The sequence below is a fragment of the Equus caballus genome, chromosome 24, assembly GCF_041296265.1.
Source record: "Equus caballus isolate H_3958 breed thoroughbred chromosome 24, TB-T2T, whole genome shotgun sequence".
Classification (NCBI taxonomy): Eukaryota; Metazoa; Chordata; class Mammalia; order Perissodactyla; family Equidae; genus Equus; species Equus caballus.
In genome coordinates this window covers 14,141,421-14,167,459 of record NC_091707.1, presented here as the reverse complement: position 1 = coordinate 14,167,459, position 26,039 = coordinate 14,141,421, and the positions used below count along the sequence as shown (strand labels likewise).

At 37.2% G+C, this 26,039-nt stretch overlaps 2 protein-coding genes across 5 annotated transcripts in view; one reads left to right on the top strand and one right to left on the bottom strand.

The window, feature by feature from the left end:
* Window positions 1-25,489, bottom strand: part of PSMC6 (proteasome 26S subunit, ATPase 6) — a 77,641-nt gene extending 52,152 nt beyond the window's left edge. The window contains exons 1-2 of one of the 2 annotated variants that reach the window (XM_023627738.2): window positions 25,346-25,489; window positions 17,214-17,342 (exon numbers count right to left, since the gene is read on the bottom strand). The gene's annotated coding sequence lies outside the window, so the exon portion shown is untranslated. The remainder of the gene's footprint in view (window positions 1-17,213; window positions 17,343-25,345) is intronic. The other variant, XM_070249458.1, reaches the window with a different exon arrangement.
* The window catches only part of ERO1A (endoplasmic reticulum oxidoreductase 1 alpha), a 52,090-nt gene that overhangs the window by 16,151 nt on the left and 9,900 nt on the right, over window positions 1-26,039 (top strand). The window contains exons 5-11 of one of the 3 annotated variants that reach the window (XM_023627735.2): window positions 13,566-13,642; window positions 13,728-13,801; window positions 17,398-17,518; window positions 19,440-19,486; window positions 21,919-21,930; window positions 25,641-25,667; window positions 25,790-25,882. In XM_023627735.2, coding sequence (XP_023483503.1) covers window positions 13,566-13,642; window positions 13,728-13,801; window positions 17,398-17,518; window positions 19,440-19,486; window positions 21,919-21,930; window positions 25,641-25,667; window positions 25,790-25,882 — 451 coding nt within the window. Of the gene's footprint in view, window positions 1-13,565; window positions 13,643-13,727; window positions 13,802-17,397; window positions 17,519-19,439; window positions 19,487-21,852; window positions 21,931-25,640; window positions 25,668-25,789; window positions 25,883-26,039 lie in introns of all 3 variants that reach the window. The other 2 variants (XM_070249456.1, XM_070249457.1) reach the window with 2 other exon arrangements.

Sequence of the window (26,039 nt, the reverse complement as noted above, 5' to 3'; positions counted from 1 at the left end):
TTTTGCCAATCTAATGGGTGTAAGGTGATATCTTAGTGTAGTTTTGATTTGCATTTCCCTGATGATTAGCGATGATGAACATCTTTTCATGTGTCTATTGGCCATATTCATATCTTCTTTTGAGAAATGTCTGTTCATGTCCTCTGCCCATTTTTTGATCGGGTTGTTTGTTTTTTTGTTGTTAAGCCGTGTGAATTCTTTGTATATTATGGAGATTAACCCTTTGTCGGATAAGTGGCTTGTAAATATTTTTTCCCAATTAGTGAGCTGTTTTTTTGTTTCAATCCTGTTTTCCCTTGCCTTGAAGAAGCTCTTTAGTCTGATGAAGTCCCATTTGTTTATTCTTTCTATTGTTTCCCTCAACTGAGGAGTTATAGTGTCCGAAAAGATTCTTTTGAAACTGATGTCAAAGAGTGTACTGCCTATATTCTCTTCCAAAAGACTTATTGTCTCAGGCCTAATCTTTAGGTCTTTGATCCATTTTGAGTTTATTTTGGTGTGTGGTGAAAAAGAATGGTCAATTTTCAATCTTTTGCATGTGGCTGTCCAGTTTTCCCAGCACCATTTGTTGAAGAGACTTTCTTTTCTCCATTGTAGGCCCTCTGCTCCTTTGTCGAAGATTAGCTGTCCATAGATGTGTGGTTTTATCTCTGGGCTTTCAATTCTGTTCCATTGATCTGTGGACCTGTTTTTGTACCAGTACCATGCTGTTTTGATCACTGTAGCTTTGTAGTATGTTTTGAAATCAGGGATTGTGATTCCACTGGCTTTGTTTTTCTTGCTCAGGATTGCTTTAGCAATTCGCGGTCTTTTGTTGCCCCATATGAATTTTAGGATTCTTTGTTCAATTTCTGTGAAGAATGTTCTTGGGATTCTGATTGGGATAGCATTGAATCTGTAGATTGCTTTAGGTAGTATGGACATTATAACTATGTTTATTCTTCCAATCCATGTGCATGGAATGTCTTTCCATCTCTTTATGTCGTCGTCAATTTCTTTCAAGAAAGTCTTGTAGTTTTCATTGTATAGATCCTTCACTTCCTTGGTTAAGTTTATCCCAAGGTATTTTATTCTTTTCGTTGCGATTGTGAATGGGATTGAGTTCTTGAGTTCTTTTTCTGTTAGTTCATTGTTAGTGTATAGAAATGCTACTGATTTATGCACGTTAATTTTATACCCTGCTACTTTGCTGTAGTTGTTGATTATTTCTAATAGTTTTTCTATGGATTCTTTGGGGTTTTCTATATATAAGATCATGTCGTCTGCAAACAGCGAGAGTTTTACTTCTTCGTTACCTATTTGGATTCCTTTTATTTCTTTTTCCTGCCGAATTGCTCTGGCCAGCACCTCCAGTACTATGTTGAATAGGAGTGGTGAAAGTGGGCACCCTTGTCTTGTTCCTGTCCTCAGAGGGAAGGCTTTCAGTTTTTGTCCATTGAGTATGATGTTGGCTGTGGGTCTGTCATATATGGCCTTTATTATGTTGAGGTACTTTCCTTCTATACCCATTTTATGGAGGGTTTTTATCATAAATGGGTGTTGGATCTTGTCAAATGCTTTCTCTGCATCTATTGAGATGATCATGTGGTTTTTGTTTTTCATTTTGTTGATGTAGTGTATCACGTTGATGGACTTGCACATGTTGAACCATCCCTGTGTCCCTGGTATAAATCCCACTTGATCATGGTGTATAATCTTTTTGATGTATTGCTGTATTTGGTTTGCCAAAATTTTGTTGAGGATTTTTGCATCTATGTTCATCAGTGATATCGGCCTGTAGTTCTCCTTCTTTGTATTGTCCTTGTCAGGTTTGGGGATCAGAGTGATGTTGGCTTCATAGAATGTGTTAGGGAGTACTCCATCTTTCTCAATTTTCTGGAACAGTTTGAGAAGAATAGGTATTAAGTCTTCTTTGAATGTTTGGTAGAATTCTCCAGAGAAGCCATCTGGTCCCGGACTCTTATTTTTGGGGAGGTTTTTGATTACCGTTTCTATTTCCTTACTTGTGATTGGCCTATTCAGATTCTCCATTTCTTCCTGATTCAGTTTGGGGAGATTGTAGGAGTCTAGGAATTTGTCCATTTCTTCCAGGTTGTTCAATTTGTTGGCATATAGTTTTTCATAGTATTCTCTTATGATCTCTTGTATTTCATTGGTATCTGTTGAGATTTCTCCTCTCTCATTCCTAATTTTATTAATTTGAGATTTCTCTCTTCTTTTCTTGGTGAGTCTGGCTAAGGGTTTGTCAATTTTGTTAATTCTTTCGAAGAACCAACTCTTTGTTTCATTGATCCTTTCTATTGTCTTTTTTGTTTCAATATCATTTATTTCTGCTCTTATTTTTATTATTTCCCTCCTTCTACTGACTCTGGGCTTTGTTTGTTCTTCTTTTTCTAGTTCTGTTAGGTGTCGTTTGAGGTTGCTTATGTGAGCTTTTTCTTGTTTAGTGAGGTGAGCCTGAATTGCGATGAATTTCCCTCTTAGGACTGCTTTTGCTGCATCCCAAATGATTTGGTATGTCGTGTTCTCATTTTCATTTGTCTCCAGATAAAATTTGATTTCTTCTTTAATTTCTTCAATCATCCATTGTTTGTTCAGAAGCGTGTTGTTTAGTCTCCACATTTTTGCACCTTTCTCTGCTTTTTTCTTTTAGTTGATTTCTAGTTTAATAGCATTATGATCAGAAAAGATGCTTATATTATTTCAACTCTCTTGTATTTATCGATGTTTGCTTTGTTTCCCAAAATATGGTCAATCCTTGAGAATGTTCCATGTGCACTTGAGAAGAATGTGTAACCTGCTGTTTTTGGATGAAGTGTTCTATATATATCTGTTAAGTCCATCTGGTCTAATTTTTCATTTAATTCTATAATTTCCTTGTTGATTTTCTGTCTGGATGTTCTGTCCATTGGTGTTAATGGTGTGTTGAGGTCCCCTACTATTATTGTATTGTTGTTGATGTCTTCTTTTAGTTCTATTAAGAGTTGCTTTACAAATTTTGGTGCTCCTGTGTTGGGTGCATATATATTTATAAGTGTTATGTCTTCTTGCTGGAGAGTCCCTTTTATCATTATATACTGTCCCTCTTTGTCTTTCTTTATCTGTTTTGCTTTGAAATCTAACTTGTCTGATATTAGTATAGTGACACCTGCTTTCTTTTGTTCATTATTAGCTTGGAGTATTGTTCTCCATCCCTTCACTCTGAGTCTGTGTTTGTCTTTGGGGCTGAGGTGTGTTTCCTGGAGGCAGCATATTGTTGGATCTTGTTCTTTGATCCATCCTGCCACTCTGTGTCTTTTGATTGGGGAGTTCAATCCATTTACATTGAGAGTGATTATTGAGATGTGGGGGCCTACCACTACCATTTTGTGTCTTGTTTTCCAGTTTTCTTCAGTTTCCTTTGTTTCTCGTCCCATGGTTTAATCTGTTCTGATGACGAGCTGCTACTCTCTGTTGTTGTCCTTCCACTTATCTCCTCTGCTCTTGGTTTTGTAGCCCCTTTCCTTTTTTGGATTTTTCAGGAATGAGGGTTTTCCTGAGGATTTCCTGAAGAGGAGGTTTTGTGGCAATGAACTCCCTTAATTTTTGTTTATCTGGGAAAGTTTTTATTTCTGCATCGTATTTGAAGGATATTTTCGCTGGGTAGAGAATTCTCGGCTGTAGAGTTTTGTCCTTCAGATTTTTGAATATATCATTCCACTCTCTTCTAGCCTGTAAAGTTTCTGCTGAGAAATCTGCTGATAGCCTGATGGGGGTTCCTTTGTAGGTTAGTTTCTTTTGCCTGGCTGTCCTTAATATTTTCTCCTTGTCGTTGACTTGCTAGCTTCACTACTATATGCCGTGGAGTTGGTCTTCTTGCATTGATAAAGTTTGGAGATCTATTGGCTTCTGTCACCTGAAGATCCATCTCTCTCACCAGATTTGGGAAGTTCTCATCCATTATTTCTTTGAATAGGCTTTCTGCCCCTTTCTCCTTCTCTTCTCCCTCTGGTATACCTATAATCCTTACGTTGCATCTCCTAATTGTGTCTGATAATTCTCGGAGAGTTTCTTCATTTGTTTTTAGTCTTGCTTCTCTCTCCTCCCCTGCCTGCAGCAATTCTATATTGCCATCTTCCAAATTGCTAATTCTTTCCTCCATATTATCGGCCCTACTGTTCAGAGCATCTAGATTTTTCTTAATCTCCTCTATTGTGTTCTTCATTTCCAATATTTCTGTTTGGTATTTCTTTATTGTATCAAACTCTTTTGTGACATAGCTCCTGAACTCGTTGAGTTGTCGGTCAGAATTCTCTCTTAACTCATTGAGTTTTTTAATGATGGCTGTTTTGAAGTCATCATCATTTAGGTTATATATCTCATTTTCTTTGGGATTGTTTTCTGTGTATTTGTTATTTTCTTTCTGTTCTGGAGATTTAATGTATTTTTTCATATTGCTTGATGTTGTTGATTTGTGCCTCCGCATGGAGATAGAGTTTAGTTGCTCCTTTCACTTGTTTCAGCTGCTGCGGTCGGGGAGCAGCTGTTTATACTGCACCAACCAGGAACCCTGTCCGCAGTTGCTAACTGGGCCTGGGCCCCTCCTCGTAGTCCCAGTGGTCCTTTGGATTCCCTCCTCTGCCGTGGGGGCCGTCACAGGGGGGCTTCAGGCTGCTGGTGCCTACTGTTGCAGCCCACCTAGACGTGCTCCCTCCTTGGGGTCTGCAACGGTGTTATGGGCTTTTCCAGCGGCCAGGGGTGGGATCGCTTATATTTGTCGCTCCGTTGCTGTCGGCACCCACAAAATCTCACTTGTCCACTATGGGTCGCAGGAGAGCTATTGGCATCTTCTACAGTCTGTGGTTAGTTCACCTAGCCATGCTACTTTTGTCCCGGGGTCTTCCAGCCTTGTGGCTGCCGGCTGGGTGCTTTCTACTGGTGCTGTGCAGAGGCTTTCCCTGAGGCTGCTGTGACCCTGTAGGGTTTCCCCCTAGGCTACGGAGCCGGGTCGCTGGAACTCCACCCAGCCCCAGTCCTGTTCCCCAGGAACTCGGGGAGCCCTTTGCCCTGTCTTGGGGAGATAGCCGGAGATCCTGATTTCAGTGGTAGCTGGTCAGCTGCTACCCTGCCTAATATTCTCCTCTCCGGGACCCACCCAGTATTGTGGATGCTGGGCGTGGCCCCTCCGCTAATAGCAGACAGAGAGTTTTGTCTGCTGCCTGGGTGGAACTCTGGAGCTTCCCCTCTGGGGCGCGGAGCCGGCCTCTGGAGCTTCACCCAGCCCCAGTCTTCTCCGAGATCTCCGGCAATCCCTAGTCCCACGGAGCGGGCAATGGCAGCTGGGGGTCGCCCCGCCCTCTGGGATTCTCTCCGGAACTTTCCCGGAGCCGTGAATGCTGGGCGTGGCCCCTCTGCTAATGGCAGACAGAGAGTTTTGTCTGCTGCCCGGGTGGAACTCCAGAGCTTCCCCTCCGGGGTGTGGAGTCGGCCTTTGGAGCTTCACCCAGCCCCAGTCCACTCAGAGATCTCTGGCAATCCCTAGCCCCACCGTGCCGGCATTGGCAGCCGGGAGACCTCCGTACCCTCAGCGACTCTCTGTGGGACCTTCCGGGCGCCGCGAACACCAGGCGGGATCTCCCCGCCAATGGTGGGGAGAGACTCTCCCCGCGGGCCCAGGTGTGCAACTCCAAAGTTTCCCTCTGCGTTTAGGAGTAATTGCGGGGGGTTCAGGTAGGGTTCTGGTCACCTGTTTCCACCGTCGCTCCTCTGTTGTGTGCTCGCTCCTGCCCTAGATGTGTGTTGATCTTCTGGGGGGCGTCCGTTGGAAGAAAGCCGCTTGCGGGTACTAGGCTGTTCGGTCGGGGTCGGAGAGTTTTCACCTATTTCCACATCCTCCCAGAGGAAAGTCCATCCGCCTTCCAATGTATAGTCGCGTGGGTCTCTCAGACGTCCTGAGATGCTGTCTGGATATCCTTTGTTAAGTGATAAGTGTCCAAATAATTGTAGACTCGAAGGGGGCGAGACAAAGAGGACTACTCACGGCGCCATCTTGGATCCCCCTTTTCTTCTTGTTTTTTTTTTAGCACTTCCTCACTTTCTGGTGCTACTGGTATATTTCCTACTCTTAAGTCTCATTTAATCCATGTCCATTCCCCCTCCCTTTTTTTTCTTTCTTTGCCACTTATGTGTTGAAGGAGATGAGTCATTATCCTATAGAATTTCCCACATTATATATTTGTTGATTTTGTCCCTGTTATGTCATTTAACATATTTCTCTACTCTCTTTAATTTCTATAAACTGGTAGTTAGATATTAAGGCTTGATCAGATTCAGATTCGTTTTTCAGAAAAATTTTTTTATTTTCTGCTTTATTGATGTATAATTGACTAATAAATTTATAAGACATTTAGAGCATACATTGTGATTTGATATACGTTTACCTCGTGAAAGGATTTCTGCCGTCTAGTTAATTAACTCATCCATCATCTTACATATACATCTTTTTTTTTGGTGAGGGCATGTACGTCCTACTCCCAGCAAATTTCAGTTGTGCAGTACACTGTTATCAACTGTAGTCACTGTGTTACACATTAGATCCTCAGACCTTATTCATCTTACAGCTGAAAGTCTGTCCCCTTTCCCAACCCCTCCCGTTTCCCGACCCCCCCAGCCTCTGGCAACCACTTTTCTACTCTCTGTTTCACTTTTTTTTTTTCACAGATTCTACATTAAGTGATACCATGCAGCATTTGTCTTTCTGTCTGACTTATTTCAGTTAACATAATGCCTCAAGGCCCATCCATCTTGGAGCAAATGGCAGGATTTCCTTCTTTCTCATGGCTTAATCATAATCCAGTGTGTGTGTGTGTGTATATATATATATATACATGCCACATCTTCTTTATCCATTCATCCATTGACAGACACTTAACTTGATCCATATCTTGGCTGTTGTGAATAATGCTGCAGCCAACATGGAGGTGCAATTGTCTCTTTGATATCTGTTCTTCATTTCTTTTGGATAGATACCCAGAAGGGGGATTCCTGGATCATATGGTTCTATTTTTAATCTTTTGAGGAACTTCCATAAACAAAAATAAACAACTTTTGTTGTCATATCCAAAAAATCATTGCCAAGACCAATTTTGGTGTTTTATGGTTTCGGGTCTTAAATTTAAGTTTTTAATCCATTTTGAGTTTATTTTTGTTTATGGTGTAAGATAGGGGTCAGTTTTATTCTTTTGCATGTGACTGTCCATGTAGTTAGATATTAAGGCTTATTAGATTCATTTTTTGATATATATTTATTGAAGTTGCTGTGCACTTACTAATCATATCAGAAGACACAATGTCTGGCTTTCTCTTTTTTTATGATGTTAAGATTGATCCGTTAGGTTTGTTATACATTCATTATAAAGTTTTACACTAGCTTTCTACCTGAAAATTTTAGTGGCTTTAATGATTATTACTTAGTTGCATTATTTCATTAGGGGCTTGAAAATGTTGATGTTCTAATTCTGTCCTCCTTTCTTTTTTTTCTTTTTTTGTGTGTCTTCTCTATTTTTATTTTATTCCTAGTATCTTAGATAGTTGTTCTGTCTCTCTTTCTATACTTAACTATTTGTTATTATTCTATAAAGACTTTTGTTGTCAACTATTGGATCCCCTGAAATGCGGTTTATACAGGACAGATGTGATAAATGCTTCATTCTTTTCCTTTGTTCATCAGTTTTCAGAATAATTATGAGTTGGTATCCCAGCACCTTCCATAGGTGCCCAGTAAGTTATTTTTAAGTAGTAGTATGAACTAAGGAGTTTTGACATATTTAATGTATTGGAATCTACTGTAGTTGTTGAGTCATTATTTCCTTTGATGCTTGAGTTATTCCGTCTTTGGCCACTAGGAGCTCCTTCAAGTTAGCACCTTGGCCTTTGAGATGATCCTGCTAGTCTGAGTAGACTTTTTACTTTCTATTATGAAAATATGTTCTAGGCCTAGTTTGTAGCTTTTTTGTGTTAGTCTTGGAATTAATCATTTTCCAAAGGAGCCCTAGTTCTTTTAGTGGGAAATGGTGTTTAGAGATTATAATCTGGGCCCAAGAGGTGCTAATTGTTACTGGGTTGTCATTGTTTCAGGGCTGTTTTGGGGGACAAATTAAATTTGTGTTTACAACGTTTTAAAATAAGCCCAGACTCTTACAATCTTTATTGCTACTGCTGTATTTCAAGCCATCATCACTTTTTGCCTGGATTATTGCAGTAGCCTCTTCAGTGATCTGCCTACTGCTACCATTGCTTCTCTCCAATCTGTTCTAAAGACAGCAGCCAGAGTGATTTTTTTAAAAAGAAGTCAGATTGTGTCTCTCCTTTGTTTAAAATCCTCCCATGTGCCCTGTCTCTCTTGGAGTAAAAACCAAGCCCTTATAGAAGAACAAGAGTAAATTGAGGACCCATATGCCAGGGTTTGCCTGGGACAGAACTGGTTTATGCCTGTTGTCTGGCATCCTGTCTAGTTTATCATTTGTCCTGAGTTTTTAATTTTTTAAATAAAATATTAACAGTTACATTAAAATAAGTTAGGATGGATTTGGTTACCAAATACTTTGTATTTCTAGCTTCCTCTGTTGTCTCTTTTCTTATTTTTGAAGTGTATGTACACTAAACAGTTCTCACTTTAACACATAGATGATAATAATAATTTGTTTTTTTTCCTGACCTTTTCTAGATGTAAATAAGCTAAACCTCTCTTTCAAAGAAAATATACTAGGTGCCTCCTGGTAAAGTAATTGCAGTCAGACACAAATAGCTAGGGACAGCTAACTCCTCGTAGTCCTGGGAAGTAGGGGGACAGCATTGATGCTGCTGTCCTGCTCATCTCTTGGAGTTGGCAGCCACTTGTGCTGTGGCCTGTGTCATACCTGGAATGTATCCTAAGCTGCCAGGCTGCCATTTGACTGGTGAATGGGAAACCTGGGAAATTATAGGTCAGGCTTATGAGAAATATGTGTGGGGAACAGAGGGTGAGGAATCCTGCGTAGAGAGACTAGTCTTCCTGAAATAGTTTTATCCTTTTTGGTATAGTGTAAATTGACACCTCATGATTATTTTACTGTTCAGTAATTTTTAAAAATTTTACAATGAATCCTTTTGGCTGAAATAACTAAGAAAGGAAAAAGGACGTGCATGTTTAATGAAAAATAAAGTATTGAATTTCCATTTCTTACGACAGTTGATGATGATATGTAACTTGCACAAAAGGTCATTGTTTACCATCTCTAAGGGCCATAGTCATATCACTGACCATGTGAAAACCAGAGCACACAGATAGGCTGACAAAGCCTGAGCATCTGCTTTGTAAGTTAGTGGCTGCTTTAAGAACACTGTATCTAAAGATGGCAACTGGACATGCGCAGCTGCAGAGGGTGCATTTACATATCCTTCTGGGATACGTGATTTTTCATTTAGGCTAAAGCACTGTTCTAAATGAAATTTTCCTGATATTTAATGTGAAAATTTTTATACATACAGTAAAGTTGAAGAATTTTCCTGTGAACATTCTTATACCCATCACCTAGATTCTACCATTAACATTTTTGTAAACTACCACATATCTGTCCATCTGTCCATCCTTCTAGCCATCCATTAAAAACATATTTTTTGGATGCATTTCAAAGTAAATTTCAAGCATTGGTACACATCCCCCTAAATATATATCACTAACTAGATATATATATATATATATATATATATATATATATATATATATATGTAACTAGAAGTATGTCATTAACTAGAGTCCTTTTTGTATTTGATTGTATGTATTTTTTGTAAAAAAATGAGCATTTGCTGAAATACAGATACCTGCTAAATACGTATACCTGTGTAACTGAGGCTCTGGTTACAATATAGAACATTACCGTTACCCCAGGGTTCCTTCATACCATGTCCCAGTCAGTCCCTACCCCTTCCCCCAGAGGCAACTACTTTTCTGCACTTTTCCCATCATATATTCTAAACTAATTTTTGATTCCACGTCTTCTTGTTCACATACAAATAGTGAAGTGTCATAGCTATTAATATGTTGGCTCCAATAGCAGATCTTTGCACATAGTTAAATGATGCCATCATCAGCTGTTTCAAATAGAAAATAATTTAACTCCAAAAATTATTTTATTTTTTTCATTCAATTGATGGACTCAAAGTAAAACTTTTGGAAGTTCATTCTGTTGAAGTAAAACATTTGTCGCTATTGTGAATGCTCATATAAATTTATTTAAAGTTCAAAATTGAAGACAATATTTATTTTGTGGTGATAATACACACAAATTTTTTTTTTATTGATGTCACATTGGTTTATAGCATTATGTAAATTTCAGCTGTACATCATATTTTGGCTTCTGTGTAGACTGCATCGTATTCATCATTAAAAGTCTTGTTTCCATCCTCCACCTTACATATACACATACAAATTTTGATGAAAACAGTGTCCTGGTAAAAACAGTGTCTTTACTGAATCAAATCTGTGGGGCAGAAATGAATTTGTAGTTGGTTAAGATATACACGTAATTCATATTTGTGTCAAAACACGCTATGATATTTTACCAGTTAAGATAGAATTGGTAATTGTCAAAATATATAGGTTTTTATATTTATATGTACACTAAGTAGTGATCATAAAATTTTTGAGATGAAGGTAATTCTGAAAAAAATGCTCCTTTGGCATGGCAGGAGTACTTTGCTGTCCGTCTGCAGTCAGATTTTATGAATGTTTGAGCCTTTGAAGAACTGTTTTGTAAAACAACCTGCGTTCTTCAGTGGTATTGATCAGTTTTTAATAAATGAGTCCCCTAAGTGTTGATTGCAATTTGTTTAAAATCAGTAGAAAACCATTATTCAAAGTATCAATGAATAGAATGCTTAAAGAAAAAAACAAATTTCAGCTTTTGAAGGTTTAGCAAATTGCGATTATTATAACAAAGCTTATAAACAAAGACCTTGAAGTTTATTCCCACAAAATCTGCGAGGAATTGAACCAATTAAGTGAGGAATTTTCAAATGGTGTGCTAGATTTCATTCTGAAATTTTAGAATTGTGTTTTGGCGCATCGTCACTTGTGAGAAGACTCTCCTCTTGATGAAACTCTTATTTTTCTTGGATTAATTTATATTCTGACTGAAATTGAATGAGATTAAGAAGGCTTACAATTTTGTAGCATCTATATTTGGCAAAACATTTAAAATAATAAAAAAATAGAGAACTTATTTGATGAAATTTGTCTTACAATATTTATTGAAGAAATATACTTTGGAGTCAAAAGAATAGGATTTGTGAAAATATCTGGGCTAAAATATTTTCACATATATAGAGAGGATATTTTCTCAATTAAAAATTATGTCTTCAGGGAAGAGTCGATTGAAAGTATTGATGATTTCAAGTTGATAAACCATAAAAATTAAGTTTGAAGAAGATTATGGACAGTTTTATGAAAAATCAAAAATAATAAAATTGAAAAATATTCTTTTCAGAAAAATACCAATGACACAGTATTGAGACAGATGTGACTTATGAAGCTGATCAAGTTATTAAATAGGAATTAAGAATAGTTGTCTTGTTTAACTTATGTTTCAATATGCAGGTAATTATAATAAGGAAGTTCTTAAGTTTTTGTTTTAATATACATAGGTGTATTAATATACATAGGTATATGTAATTTTTTGAACAAATTTTGTTCATTTTTTGATTTTTTATTTTGAAATAATTTCCAACTTATAGAAAACTTGCAAAATTAGTATAAAGACATTTTTGTATACTCTTTATACAGTTTCACTAATTTTTAATATTTTGCTTTATCTGTTTTAGCATGCTTTTTCTTATATTCATATTCTTATTACTTTCTGATCCATTGGTGAGTAGGTTGACTTATCGTATCACTTTACCCCTTAATACTTAATTATGTATAAAAGAATTTTGGGGCCGGCCCTGTGGCTGGGTGATTAAGTTCGCATGCTCCCCTTCGGCAGCGCAGGGTTTTGCTGGTTTGGATCCTGGGCACGGACATGGCACTGCTCATCAGGCCATGTTGCGGCAGTGGCCCACATGCCACAACTAGAAGGACCCACAACTAAAATATAGAACTATGTACCAGGGGGCTTTGGGGAGAAAAAGCAATTAAAAAAAAAAGAATTTTATTTGTAATTTTTTAAATTTTTTTTAAAGATTGGCACCTGGGCTAACAACTGTTGCCAATCTTTTTTTTTTTTTCTGCTTTATCTCCTCCAACCCCCCCCCCCCGTACACAGTTGTATATCTTAGCTGCACGTCCTTCTAGTTGTGGGATGTGGGTCGCCACCTCAACATGGCCTGGTGAGCAGTGCCATGTCCGCGCCCAGGATCTGAACCCTGGGCCGCCGCAGCGGAACGTGGGAAGTTAACCACTCAGCCATAGAGCCAGCCCCAAGAATTTTATTTTTGAAAATAGTTTTTTTTTTTTTTTTTTGAGGAAGATTAGCCCTGAGCTAACTACTGCCATTCCTCCTCTTTTTTTTTGCTGAGGAACACTTGCCCTGAGCTAACATCCGTGCCCATCTTCCTCTACTTTATATGTGGGATGCCCACCACAGCATGGCTTGCCCAGCGGTGCCATGTCCACACCTGGGATCCGAACTGGCAAATCCCCGGCTGCCAAAGTGGAATGTGCGAACTTAACCACTGCGCCACCGGGCCAGCCCCTGAAGATAGTTTTTGAATTGAGCTGTCTTATAGGTTAACCAGTATAATGAAACAAAGTTCTTATTCAGTAAATAAATATTTCAAAAAATTATATCATTTCAGTTATTTTAGTGTTCTTTTTTATCCACAAAGGTGCCGTAGTCTAGACAGTCATTTGTAGGGTCATTAATAGGTGCTCAATAAATATTTGTTGAGTGATTCAATTTGTGGCTTCCTGCTTCCAAGGTTGTCTTTCAGATGTATGGTGGTGATGATTGGTGTGTTTTGAAATCTTATGATCCATGCTTGCTTCCCCTGTGCCACATACATGCCTAGCAGAATATATACACACACACACATATATAAAGTGACTTAGTGATTTTAAACAACTAAAGATATTGAAATACTTTTTATGAGACTTGGTAGGCTCCAGGGCGTTTTTAGAATCGTGGCATTTAGAGTTGAGATGGATCTTAGACACAGGTGATCTAGTCTAACCACTTATTTTATGGAAGAGAAAACTGATGCTCTTAATTAGGTCCGTCGAAAAGTGGACATTGCCTCATGACTCCTTGCCTAGTGGCTTCCTTATACCTAGAAGATTTTCTTAGTGAACTTTTTGGTAATGAGTTATCAGAACCATAATCGGTTCTTTATTTTGTGAGCATAATAGTAAACGTGTCCTCTAACAAAAACAGGGTGATGCTTTTTACTTCCTTTTTAGCTTCAAGAGGAATGTGAAGGCTTAGTTTTTTTTAAGTTTGAAGCCAAAGAGATGGTGCCAGGTATTAAAAGAACCTCAGATAACTTTCAAATTCTTTTTAAAAATTTAAAAAATGCGGTAAGTTGTCTTCTCTCGATTCCCCTTTTCATTTTAGTATTCTGAAGAAGCCAATAGTCTCATTGAAGAATGTGAACAAGCCGAACGACTTGGAGCTGTGGATGAGTCTCTGAGGTTTGATTTTTTTTTTCCCCAGTAATATTTTATGTGAAATGTTAAAAACAAAAACCAAACCACTCTTTATTTTCTTTGTTTGAAGTGAGGAAACACAGAAGGCTGTTCTTCAGTGGACCAAGCATGACGATTCCTCAGACAACTTCTGTGAAGCCGATGGTATAACATTTTTTACAGTATGCATTGTTTAAAATCATGCCTAAGAAAAAAATAATTCTTTTAAAATAATTTTTTAAAACTCAGTTTCTAACAGTTTGGCAGTTCCTCAGAAAGCTAAATATAGAATTACCGTATAATGTAACAGTTCAGCTCCTAAGTATTTACCCAAAAAGATTGAATACAGGGAAACAGATATTCGTATGCCCACATTCACAGCAGTGTTATTCACAATAGCAAAAGGGAAACAGCTAGAGTGTCCATGAATGGATGGATGAACGTGCAAAGTGTAGTCTATACATCCAACGGTGTACCGTTCAATTATAAAAAGAAATACACTTCCGACACATGCTACAACATGTATAAACCTTGAACATGTTATGCTGAATGAAATAAGCTAGACACAAAAGGACAAGTATTGTACGATTGCATTTATATGAAATAACTGGAATAGGCAAATTGGTAGAGACAGAAAGTAGATGCGAGGTTACCATGGGTTGGAGGGGGAGGAGGATGGGGAGTTATTGCTTAATGGTTATAGAGTTTCTGTTTGGGGTGAGCAAATTTTGGAAACTGTGGTGATGATTGCACAACGCTGTGAATGTAATTATTGCCACTAAATTGTACACTTAAATATGTTTAAAATGGTAAATTTTATGTTATATATATTTTACCACAATAAAAAATTTAAAAAGAAAAGTCAGTTTCTGGAAAAAATTCACCTCTTGAGTTCATCTCAAGGTAAACTATGTATCTAGTGATACATATAATTTTTGTGATATATATAGGCATTTTGCATAAATAGCTAAAATGCAGAGATTGCAAAAACCTGCTTCTGTTTTATTGAATTGTTAAATGTTTTCCTTTGTGATGATTCTCATTACTTTGGGAAGGACAATGATGAACCACCAGTTGTATCAGCTTCTTCTGAAGCTGAGGCAGAGCTGGTGCCCTGAGCATCCGGGAGCCCAGAGCCCATTAGAACTCTGGCCAAAGTGTATGGATCCTCCTGTTTGCCCTTTTCTCTCGTGTCTGTGTTTTTTCGAAACTGAATTGCGTTAGCCTTTACTTGGCTAAACAAAATCAAATCAAACTGAGTTTTAGTATCCTTCTGTGGCTCTTTTGGAGCAGATTGATGATCTTTTAAAAAAATTAGTGAAAAGGATGATGCAGATCATTATAATTACAAGCAAAAGATGAAGCCTGCAATCACTCCCAAAAACAGAGGAGGAAAAAGAGAAAGTACTTATTTTTAATTTTGTGGCTTCTTTTTGGGAAAAAAAATATATACTTTCCTTAATATAAAACATGACTGTCTTTTGGCAAATACGTATCTATAATTTTTTATTCCTAATTCTAAAATCTGAAAACTCTGAAAAATGCACATTTCCCCCCCTGAGTTTAGCATAGATTCATTCAGTGTGAATATTCATGTATTTCACTGCAGAAATATTTACCTGTTTGATTAAAGTTGCTGCCCCAGTCCCTGTTAGAGTAATATTCAATGTGTGTTGCACGTTCTGCATTACCTTTCTGAAGTCTGGGAAGCTCTGAGTCCTGAAGCACGTTTGGCTGCAGGGTGTAGGATGGGGAGCTGTGGACTTGCATCAGGATCGAGGCTAGGAAAGGAAGGGGATAAATGCTCCCCCAACGTGCTTATTTTGCTGTCTTTTCCACGAGTATTCTTTGGCCTAAACATTGCTATGTGAGAAAATATTAAACTTATACAGGAAATTCTTTTTTAGGCCTGCGGTGTTAGAGCAAGAATGGGAATACTTTAACTTCGATTACCAAAGAATCCTTTTGACATTACATGCTTACATTTGTGTAACAAGGACTGAGATGCAGTAATTGACTTTTGCGGTGGAGTTCTCTTATCTTGGGTGAATCACTTGTCTGAATATTAAAAAAAAAGATTTATAAGGAATAAATAATGTATATAAATGGTAGGTGGAGTACAGAAGGTATTTTATAAATCCTAATTAGAAATCTGAGCTTTCGTCATCTGGCAAAATATAGTAACATTTATTTTTTTATAAAGTTGGGAGAGGAGAAATATTTAGCGTAAGTAAAATTTAGAGGAAACCAATGTTTATCTCTAATTAGGCAGAATATAAAAAATTTAATCATTCTTGTTGGTTAGTTTTCTGTCCTAAAGTACTAGCTGCTGAGCATTATTTATATATTTTAAGAATTAGGGCTATTTTTAATGAATTTATTATAATTTGCTATACTGTGGCAATACCTTTAGTATTTAGTATTTAGATGAACAGAGATCTCTGCCCCTGAACTCGATGATTTCATGCAAATTTGTTTTTTAAGTTCTTATTTTTACTTTTTCTACTTATTTTCATTGCCACTTCTGCATATAGACTCAGTTATTTCTAGATGCTGTCACTGTTACTTCTAGAAGCAAATTTTCCTCTAATTTATACCTCTAATATACTGTGAATTGGGATAAAAATAACCAAGCTCAGTTTTATTTTTGTTTTTTTTAATAAGAAGTAGGTACCATTGAGAGCTTGATGGATTCTGTCATAAACACATTTCTGCTCAGATTTTTATCATCACTTTGGTTGCTTTGGTTGCTGTGCTGTTGAGTAATTTCCCAAAGCCCCTGGAGGCCCAAGGGCCATTTTTTTTTGTTTTGAAGTTATGATACGTTATACAAATATATAGAACATATGAGAAACCAGTATTCCATGAATTTTGTATATTTTTCATATATATGTAATTGACTTTTCTGTATGGTTTATCCTTTCATTTTATACTTAGCAGTCTTTGTACTGAACAGTTTTATTGGTTGCAAAATGATCTTTTAAGCTATAGTATTAATAGCACTAGTTAATGTTTATTATTTTTTTACCATCGTCTTAAGCACTTTGCACACATAAACTTATTTAAGTCTCACAGTGACACTATGGGTATCATCCCCAGTTTACAGACGATGGTGCCAAGGCACAGAGAATTTCCCGAGCTTGCCCACGGTGAGGCAGCGGGGCCTGGTCCTGAGCAGGCACTCTGGCTCCAGGGCCTGTGCTTTTAACTGCTCTGCTCTGTTGGACATTGAGGTTGCTTCTGACTTTCCCTTTTATAAATAATGCTGACACAGATGCCATCTTGCATACAACTTTGCATGTTTAGGGTTCTGTCTCTGGGACAGGTTTGTGGTGGATCTTGATGGTGGTCAGGTAAGAAGGAGTATTTGGTAACAAACAGTGTATGGTACTAATACTTTTTCATTTACTTAGTTACAGATGAATTACTTGTGGTTAATTTGGAGGGAAGTGTATAGTATATTCTTTGTCTGGATAGCTTATGAGAATTGAGTTACCATCTTCCATCAATTCTAAAATTTACATATTCCTGTTTTTTACCATTTCTAAAAGCAGGATGCTTTGCAACCAGTGTGTACCTTTAATGTATCTGTTTGTCCCTTCCTCTTTTCTCTCCTGTCCTTCTCCTGGACTGTTGTTTTAAATCCCTGAGGCGTTGTGGCGTCTTTGGTGCCTTAGAATCAGTGGAGTGCAGCGCTGTAGCCGAGCTTTGTTGTGGGAATTGAAGGAAAGAAAGATTTAATAAAACATTTTATTTTACAGACATACAGTCTCCTGATGCTGAATATGTAGATTTGCTCCTTAATCCTGAGCGCTACACGGGTTACAAGGGACCAGATGCTTGGAAGATATGGAATGTCATCTACGAAGAAAACTGTTTTAAGTATATGTCATTTTCATTTACAAATTATTGGAAGATGTAGTGATTTCTCTTTATAAACGAAATCATAATGATTTAAAAGTACAAGTCAATTTCACTTTGTTAAAGGATGTATTTGGACATAGGAACATACTTATTCATTAATACAGTTCTCCTCTGGGGAAACATGTAGACATGAGTTTCAACAAATATTTCTTTCTTCTTGAAAAGACAGAATAGTATTAGACTTTTATGGGACTATTGTAGACACTTAACAAGTGTTCCTCGAGTGGATGATAGAATGTCATTTCATAGATGTGGTCACCTAGCGCCAGAGAGGTTTATTTCATTTCCCGAGATCGTGTAGTGAGTGGCAGAGAATAGATGAGAGTATGTAACTCCTCATTCTCTTTTTGGTGCTCTATACTTCTGTTTTTGTGGCTAGAGTTATTTCACCCACTTTAAAATTAAAGTTAACTTAATCTCAGAGAATAATTGTGATAACTGGCACTTTTGAGTGCTCCCTGTACACCGCATCGTGCTAAGCGTGTTACATACATTTTCTCCTTTAGTCCCTGCAATAACCGTGTGCCGTAGTCGTCACTGAGACTGAGACTTGGAAAGGCTAAATGATTTGTCCAGTGTCAGAGATCTAGTACGTGGCAGACCCTGCTTTGCACTCTTAACCACTACAGCGGAAGCCATCAGTTTGATCCCTGGGTCACTGAGACGTGTTTCAAGTTTACCCACGTGTAAGCCTCCAGGCTCTAAACAGCGTGCTTATTGGTTTTGGGAAGAAACTTGTGTTTGTGTGTGTGTGTTGTGCTATCTCAGATTGGGGAGAATTCTGGGAAAATCTTTGGAATTCCCAGATATGGCGGTAATACGTTTCAGTTTTTATAAGTCAAATATGAGCATAAGAGATCAGCACTTATGCTTATGCCAGTAAAATGTCAGATGTTTCTTTTTTTGACTTGAAGAATTTCTCCAGTTTGGAAAGTGGAGATTTTTCATTATTTACTCATTTCTGCCATGTGTTTCATTTAAATTCTCCTGACTATTATTATGAATGTTTGGTTTACTGAGATTAGTGACTGACTTTAAAGGGTTGGTTTTTTTTTTTTAAGGTGAACTAAAATAGAGTCCAACTGAAGCATTTGTTAGATTTTGTATTAGATTTATAGTTATTCCTTAACTAATTTATATCATGATTCCAATAATATTTCTAAAATATAAACAATATGTAAGGCACTAAATTGAATATGTTAAAATATAGCTTACATGTTCTGTTCTCAAAGGTTTCAAATTGTGCAAATTTGTAAAATTTAAATAATGGATGTTACAACAATCCCTGCAGTTACTGATGAAGGGGCATTTTGAGATTGAAAAGCATTGTAGTGACATAGTAACTCTTTTTTTTCTTACTACAAAATACCTTTTATTGAAATCATAGCAAACCTGATGGCCGCAGGGCAAATGGATGTATTGAGATCACCTAAACGGAAATAATCCACCCACACTGTTTCCCCTTTTTTATTTTAATGCCATGTTGGGTATTTATGTTTTTTGCTTATTGGACAGTTAGGAGTGCACTTTGTGCCATGTGTGCGCACACATATAAATAATACACATAAAAACAAGGTAGTGTTTCTAGGCGAAGAGCTTGACTGCTATTTTTTTTTTCTTTGTTTGAAGAAGTGATTAGGAAATGACTTTCTGGCTGCTGCAATGGGAAAAGATCAGAAACTATTATCACTCAAACAAATAACAACCACCCTCCCTTAAAGCAATTAGAGAAAACTACATATTTTATAAGCTTAGTAAAACAATTTGATTTGGGATATAATCATTAAGGGACTTTCTGAGATAATTTCACCTTTACTTAAATAATTCTGATATGATAGCAACTTAGGTATATTTTGTACTTTAATTCTTCTGTTTCTAGGCCACAGACCATTAAAAGACCTTTAAATCCTTTGGCTTCTGGTCAAGGTGAGTTGTTTATTTGCACTGTTATATTATTTGTCAGTGAACTTTGGTTACAGGGAAGAGAAAGGCCAGATAAGGGTTGGCAAGAGCATTTGAGATCTTATGTTCCTGTTTCCATAGAAGTTATACCTCATCCTTGCAGAGAAATTGCTGTTTAAAATGTTTACACTTCAGACCGGCCCCAGGGCCGAGTGGTTAAGTTTGTGTGCTCTGCTTCAACGGCCCAGGATTGCGCTGGTTCGGATCCTGGGTGTGGACATAGCACTCTCACCAGGCCATGTTGAGGCGGGGTCCCACATGCCACAGCTAGAAGGACCCACAACTGAAATATACAACTATGTGCCGGGGGGATTTGGGGAGAAAAAGCAAAAAAAAAAAATGAAGATTGGCACCAGTTGTTAGCTCAGGTGCCAATCTTTAAAAAAAAAAATTTACACTTCAGTAAGGAGTATTTTGTAATGAAGTTCATGGCATTAGGCCATTAGGATGAAGACTAGGTTATATATTTATTCTTCTATGCATTTTACAGAATGTGTATGTTCAGTTTTTCTACTGTTTTTACTAATTGTTTAGTTAAGTGAATATCCAAAAAACATCTGCCTCAAATCTTTCCCCAAACCTGAAATTGTTGTATGTATTGGGAGTCTGATTTCAACTTCACATGTTGAACGTTTTTCATTTTCTGCTTTCCCTCAGGCTGGCCCAAATGCTACCTTTTCCACAAACCTTCCCCTGCTTCTCCTCACTACAGGGACCTCTGTCTCCTTGTGAATTGATCTTAGGTCATGTTGTGTTTCACTCACAGCCCTTTCCACTGTCCAGCATTATTTTTCTGTTATTTATATATCCATTGATCTACCCTAGTACTTTGGACATACGGGCAGCATTTATTGGTTTCATCTTTTCCCACAGAGCCTGGCACATAATAGATGGAGTAGTTTGTTAGATAAATGACCAATGAAAATTGCTCTTCTCATTTAATGATCTCATCTGCAATAATGAAAATCACTGTTCCTTCAACAAATGATTATCCACCATTTACTGTGTGCCAGGCACTGTGTAGATGCCGAGTGGATGGAAAATTGAAATTCATAGACTCTGCGCAGCCTAGAATAGGCAGATTGATTTGTTGAATAAACCATTTCAGTGTATGATTTCAGACTTTTTCCATAGGAAATATATATCCCTCTTCTCTGAGTATGTGCTTACTGATGAAATCTTTGATGTGCTTTTAGCAAATGTGTAAGGTTTTAATTTTTAAAATTTATTTGAAAAGCTGCTCATCTCATATAGTCAATAAACATAAATTTCCTCCTGGTAAGCAGTGAGATTGCATCATTCCCTAAATGTTGGCAGACTAGTCTTTCTTAGATTAGGAATGAAAGAAGATCTTTAAATAAGGCTTTTGGCTTTATATGGAGTCACATATGGTAACTCAGTAGAAGCTATTGATGTAATATCAGATTAAATGGGAATTCCTAGACAAGGTGATCTTCACTATGAACTCGCATTATAATTTAATCAATTAACCACCTTCATTTATCTTAAAGATAAATGGGAACAATTTCAATGTTTGTCATTAGGGAACTGGTTAAATGATTTATGGTATATTCACATACTAGAATACAGCCATTACATGTGTTGCTGAAAGTCTGTATTCATTTACATCAATAGTGATCAATAATATATGGAGGAAAAGAAGCAGGTATCAAACAGTATGTATAATATGTTTTTGTAATAATGTAATTAATATATCTAAATATCTGTAGACAGAGGAAAAGGACATTTCCCAAAATGTAAATGATGTGTATCTTTGGGCAGAGGGAGTTACGGATGATGTTTTTTTTAGCATATGTCTACAGGGAGCACATGTTACTTGAGTAATCAAACTGATGGCATTAAATAAAAGTGGGCAAGTGAAGATAATTTTTCAATAGTAAATGAGCCAGCTACATGCAAACTGCTGAATTGTGCATAAGTTGAATCTTCCACATAGTCTTTAAAAATATTCCTGAATAAGGTAAAATTTTATAATGTCAGTCTGGAGGTTTCAAAGCAATACCACAAATCTTTAGCAGAAACTATGTTGCAGCTTTAGGATAAATAAATGTGGAAAAAGGCTCTGCCAGCCAAATAACTGTACATCCTGGGGGTATTTATGAGTGCTCTCCAGTGGTGGGTTAGGTTTCCTTCCTGTCGCCCCACGGTGAGTTCTGTATGAGCTGTACTCTTCATCTAGTCAGAGCACACGCAACCCGTGTCACCACCAGACAGAGTGGCCCTCACAAGCTCCTCTCTCTGACTTTGCTTATGTAGATGAACTGATGGACTAAAACTAACCATTATTAAAAGTCTTATTTTTATGAAAGTGTGGCAATTTAAAAGGGGCATCTGGAAGGAGTTTATAATAATAAACATTTTGTTTTGTTTTTCAGGGAAAAGTGAAGGTAAGTACAATTTCTTTATCCTATATTACATGTGAATTTGCTTATACATTCAGATGTTTATTTGGCAACCTTCTTTTTTTTCTTCCATGTCTGAGACTCAGAAGAAGTTAATTTTATTTCTTTGTCTAAAATTCTGGAGGTGAAAGCACAGTTTAAGGGAAAATGGCTGTTGTGCCTGGGATTAGGCAGTAGGGCAATTCGCCCATGTGTTCGAGCCTCTGCCCATGGAAGCAGGCATCTGCCCGGCCTCTGTGTATGTGGGAAAACTCCCTCTCCTTTCCTGGCTGAGCTCTAGGACCTGCCGGGTTTTACGTAGGAAGAAGGTTCCAGGCACGATCAGAGTTGATCTACTGGCTTCCCAGGCTTATGCTGACTCTTAGGTGTGGGTATCACTACCAACTCTTTAAGTTAATTGTAATGGTAAAAATTTTAACATTTGTTAGGTTTACTTTGTCTTTTTGCTTTATGATTGAGATTAAAATTATTTTTGTTGTTTTTAAGCCCATATGTTTAACAATATGATAAGACAAAGCAGTACTTAGCTTTAGTCCAGCTGGAAGAAATTGCTAAAATATGAGGTATCACTTCCTCTGCCTCAAAATCCTCTATCTTCTGAACATTATTTTTATGAATTGCTTTGCCTTATGTCTAAATAACAGAATACTGAAGTCTGATAACATTGCTGTTTTATTATTATACTTTATGTTATAGTAATGGTAGCAGCTGAATAAAATACTGAATCAAAACTGTACTGTTTGGGAGAGAGGTTCTTCAGTAGTAAGATTGCTTTTCCAAAGATGCCTCATCTTTTGTTAGTGGGTGATCCTGTAGTTTTCACTTGAGTAGCCTTGTTCCTTGGCTCTCCTAGTTCTGTGCTGTATTCTAGCTACAGTAGAGGAGGCTGTTTTGGTTTTTCAGTACTTTTTGAAGTTCTCCATCTGTCTCGTTGTCAGAGAAAATGTTAACCTGTGGAGGCTCTGCTTGGAGCAGCCGTCTCATTTATGAGTGTATTCATAAGTACTCATTTTGCTCAGATATGGTTCTCTCTGACAGCTGTGTGTTAGGTGGTTATCTAACTGGATCAGAATCGAGTCAAGTTGAGAATAACTGCTTCAGGATTGTAAGACAATTGAAAATTTCATTGAAGACTAGGTCCAAGAAGTATTACACTCCCACTCTCCCAGCTCATGCTCCACAACCTGGGGGAGAAAAGCCTAAATGTTTTTATAAGGAAACAAATCACTTGTAATCCCACAACCCCAAAATAATTGATAATGATAATGGCTAAGACAATGTGCCAGTACTCTTCAAAGCAAATATGATTTCATTGAATTCTTTTGACAATCCTAGGAGGTTTTATTTTTATCTCCACTTCACAGCTGAGGAAAATGAGTCCCAGTGAGGCTTAGTGACTCAGCGAGAGTCGTGGGGCTTGTGAGTAGCAGGTTCACATCAGGCAGTTTGGCTCCAGGCTGTGTGCTCTTAGTTACTTACTACCTCGTACTGCTTCTCTGTTAATCTTTTGATAAGTATTATTATTTATATGTTGATAGTATATAACAGATATATTTATAGTTTTGTATATTCTTCTTCTTGTGTCTGCTTGATTCTTTAGCCTAGGTCCTCATCAGCTCAGGCCACTCTAACAAAGAACCATAGACTTGGGGGCTTAAAAGACGTTTATTTTCTCACAGTTCTTGAGGCTGGGAAGTCCAAGATCAAGATGCCAGCAGATTTGGTTCTTGGCATGGGCCCTCTTCCTGGCTAGCAGATGGTTGGCCTTTGTGTTGTCCTCACACGGCAGAGAAGGACCTCTCATGTCTCTTGCTTTTCTTATAAGGACACTAATCCCATCATGGGGACCCCACCCTCACGACCTCATCTAAACCTAATCACCTGTCAATGGCCCCACCCCCACATGCCATCACATGAGGAGTTAGGACTTCAACATATGAATTTTAGGTGGGACATGAACATTCATCCTTAGCAGCCTCGGTTTCTTGAATTGGATGTACTGGATCAAAAGATAGGGATATTTTAGGCTGTTGATAACATATGACCAGATTGCTTTTTGTCATTGAAAGAATGTGCTAGTTTACACCCCTTCCAGTCAGTGTGCTGGCTAGTTTTTCCTGATCCTTGTCATCATTAAGTATTATCATATTTTTATCTTTACTGTTAAAAGTGGTATCTCTGTAGTTTTAATTTGATTTTTTTTTTTTTTGGTCAGGAAGATTTTGCCCTGAGCTAACATCCATTGCCAATCCTCCTCTTTTTTTTTGGCTTAAGGAAGATTAGTCTTGAGCTAACATCTGTGCTAATATTCCTCTACTTTTGCACGTGGGATGCCACCACAGCATGGCTGATGAGTGGAGTAGGTCCACGCCTGGGATCCGAACTTGCAGACCCTGGGCTGCTGAGGCAGAGTATGTGGAACTTTGACTGCTCCGCCACAGGGCTGGCCCCAATTTGCATTTTTTATTATGAGTGAGACTGAGCAATTTTTATCTGTTATTACCGTTTGTATTTTTTCCTTTGTGAATTCTCTGTTCATGTTATTTGCCCATTTTAAATGGATACTCTTGCATTTTTATTACATTTATGACCTTTTTATATATTTAGGATAGTATCTGTTTGTTGTATTTGCAATATACATTTTACTCACTTTATTGTTTCCACTTTGCTTTTGTTTGTGAAGTTTTCTGACAAACAGATGTTTAAGTTTTCATATAGTCTAATTTATTGCTGCTTCTCTTTGTCATTCCTTCCGTTACTTTTATGCTTGTTTGTTCATTTTCAATATCACTATAAGCAACTTTGGTGAGAAGGACTGTACAGTACAGTGTTTGCCATCCCTAGCAAACACATGCATAGAATACGTATGTAGTTATAATAATTATTTCTTAGGCCTTTTTGTATATTATTCCAAATAAACATTTTCACATATTGTCATGTTCCACATTCTTGCCATTTTAATAGTTTTATATTATTCTACCATGTTAACTAGTTATATAGTATTCTATCATGTTAACTTAGGCATTATTGTACATTTTCGTTATTTCACATTTTAAAAATTATATATAACATAATTGTCTTTTACAAACTATACCCCCCCTTTTGAATTATTTCTTTAACACGTAATTCTAAAAGCAGAATTACCAGGTTTGAGTATATGAACAGTGATCTTATTACATCATAGAATATAACTAATATTTGGTTTTGTAACGTTTCCTTGAATTACTCTTTTCAAATATTGAATGGCATAGTATATGATGAGTTATATACAAGTAATATACCTCCAATTCTATTTTATACTTTTTATTTACTTTTCTAATTTAAAAAAACACAATAAGTTCTTAATTTTCATAGCATGAGCTGTTATCAAGGCTAAGTATTTTTCCATGGATTGACTTACTGTTTAAATTCTGTGTTTTGGCCTCACGTAGAACACTTTATCCAGGAAGTTATGAGACGAGGCCACCTGAGGCCACGCTCACGCCTTCTGGAGACCCAGCTGCGGAGCTCTTCACTGAAGCTGTACGAGGCGCTTCTCTCCTTCCTTGGGAGAAATTGCAAATAAAATTTGAACCTTTAGTTAAACAATCTTTAAATCATTTGGGCACAAATTTGCTATAATACTTTAAAACTTTTGAAAAACTTACATTTTGGCGTTTTTACAATCTTGTGACTTATTATTCTTTTAATTTCAGAGAACACTTTTTACAGTTGGCTAGAAGGTAATTGGAAATTTTAAAACAAATTTAAATGATAAATTTTTTTCATTTTAAAGAGACAAAATTAATTTTATATCTTACTAGTTTCACATATGAAATTTTTATTTCCAAATTGCTTTTTTTAGGCCTCTGTGTAGAAAAAAGAGCATTCTACAGACTTATCTCTGGCCTGCATGCAAGCATCAATGTGCATTTGAGTGCACGGTATCTACTGCAGGGTATGTAACGTTCACTCCTGCTCACTCCACACTTGTTCTTAGGTATTCTTAAAATGTTCCTGGTAATTTATGTGAATGGGGAAAGACTGACTCTGCTGAATATTAGATTGTAAAAATTCATTCTTCAATGTTAATAAGCAGGAAGGTAGGAACTCTA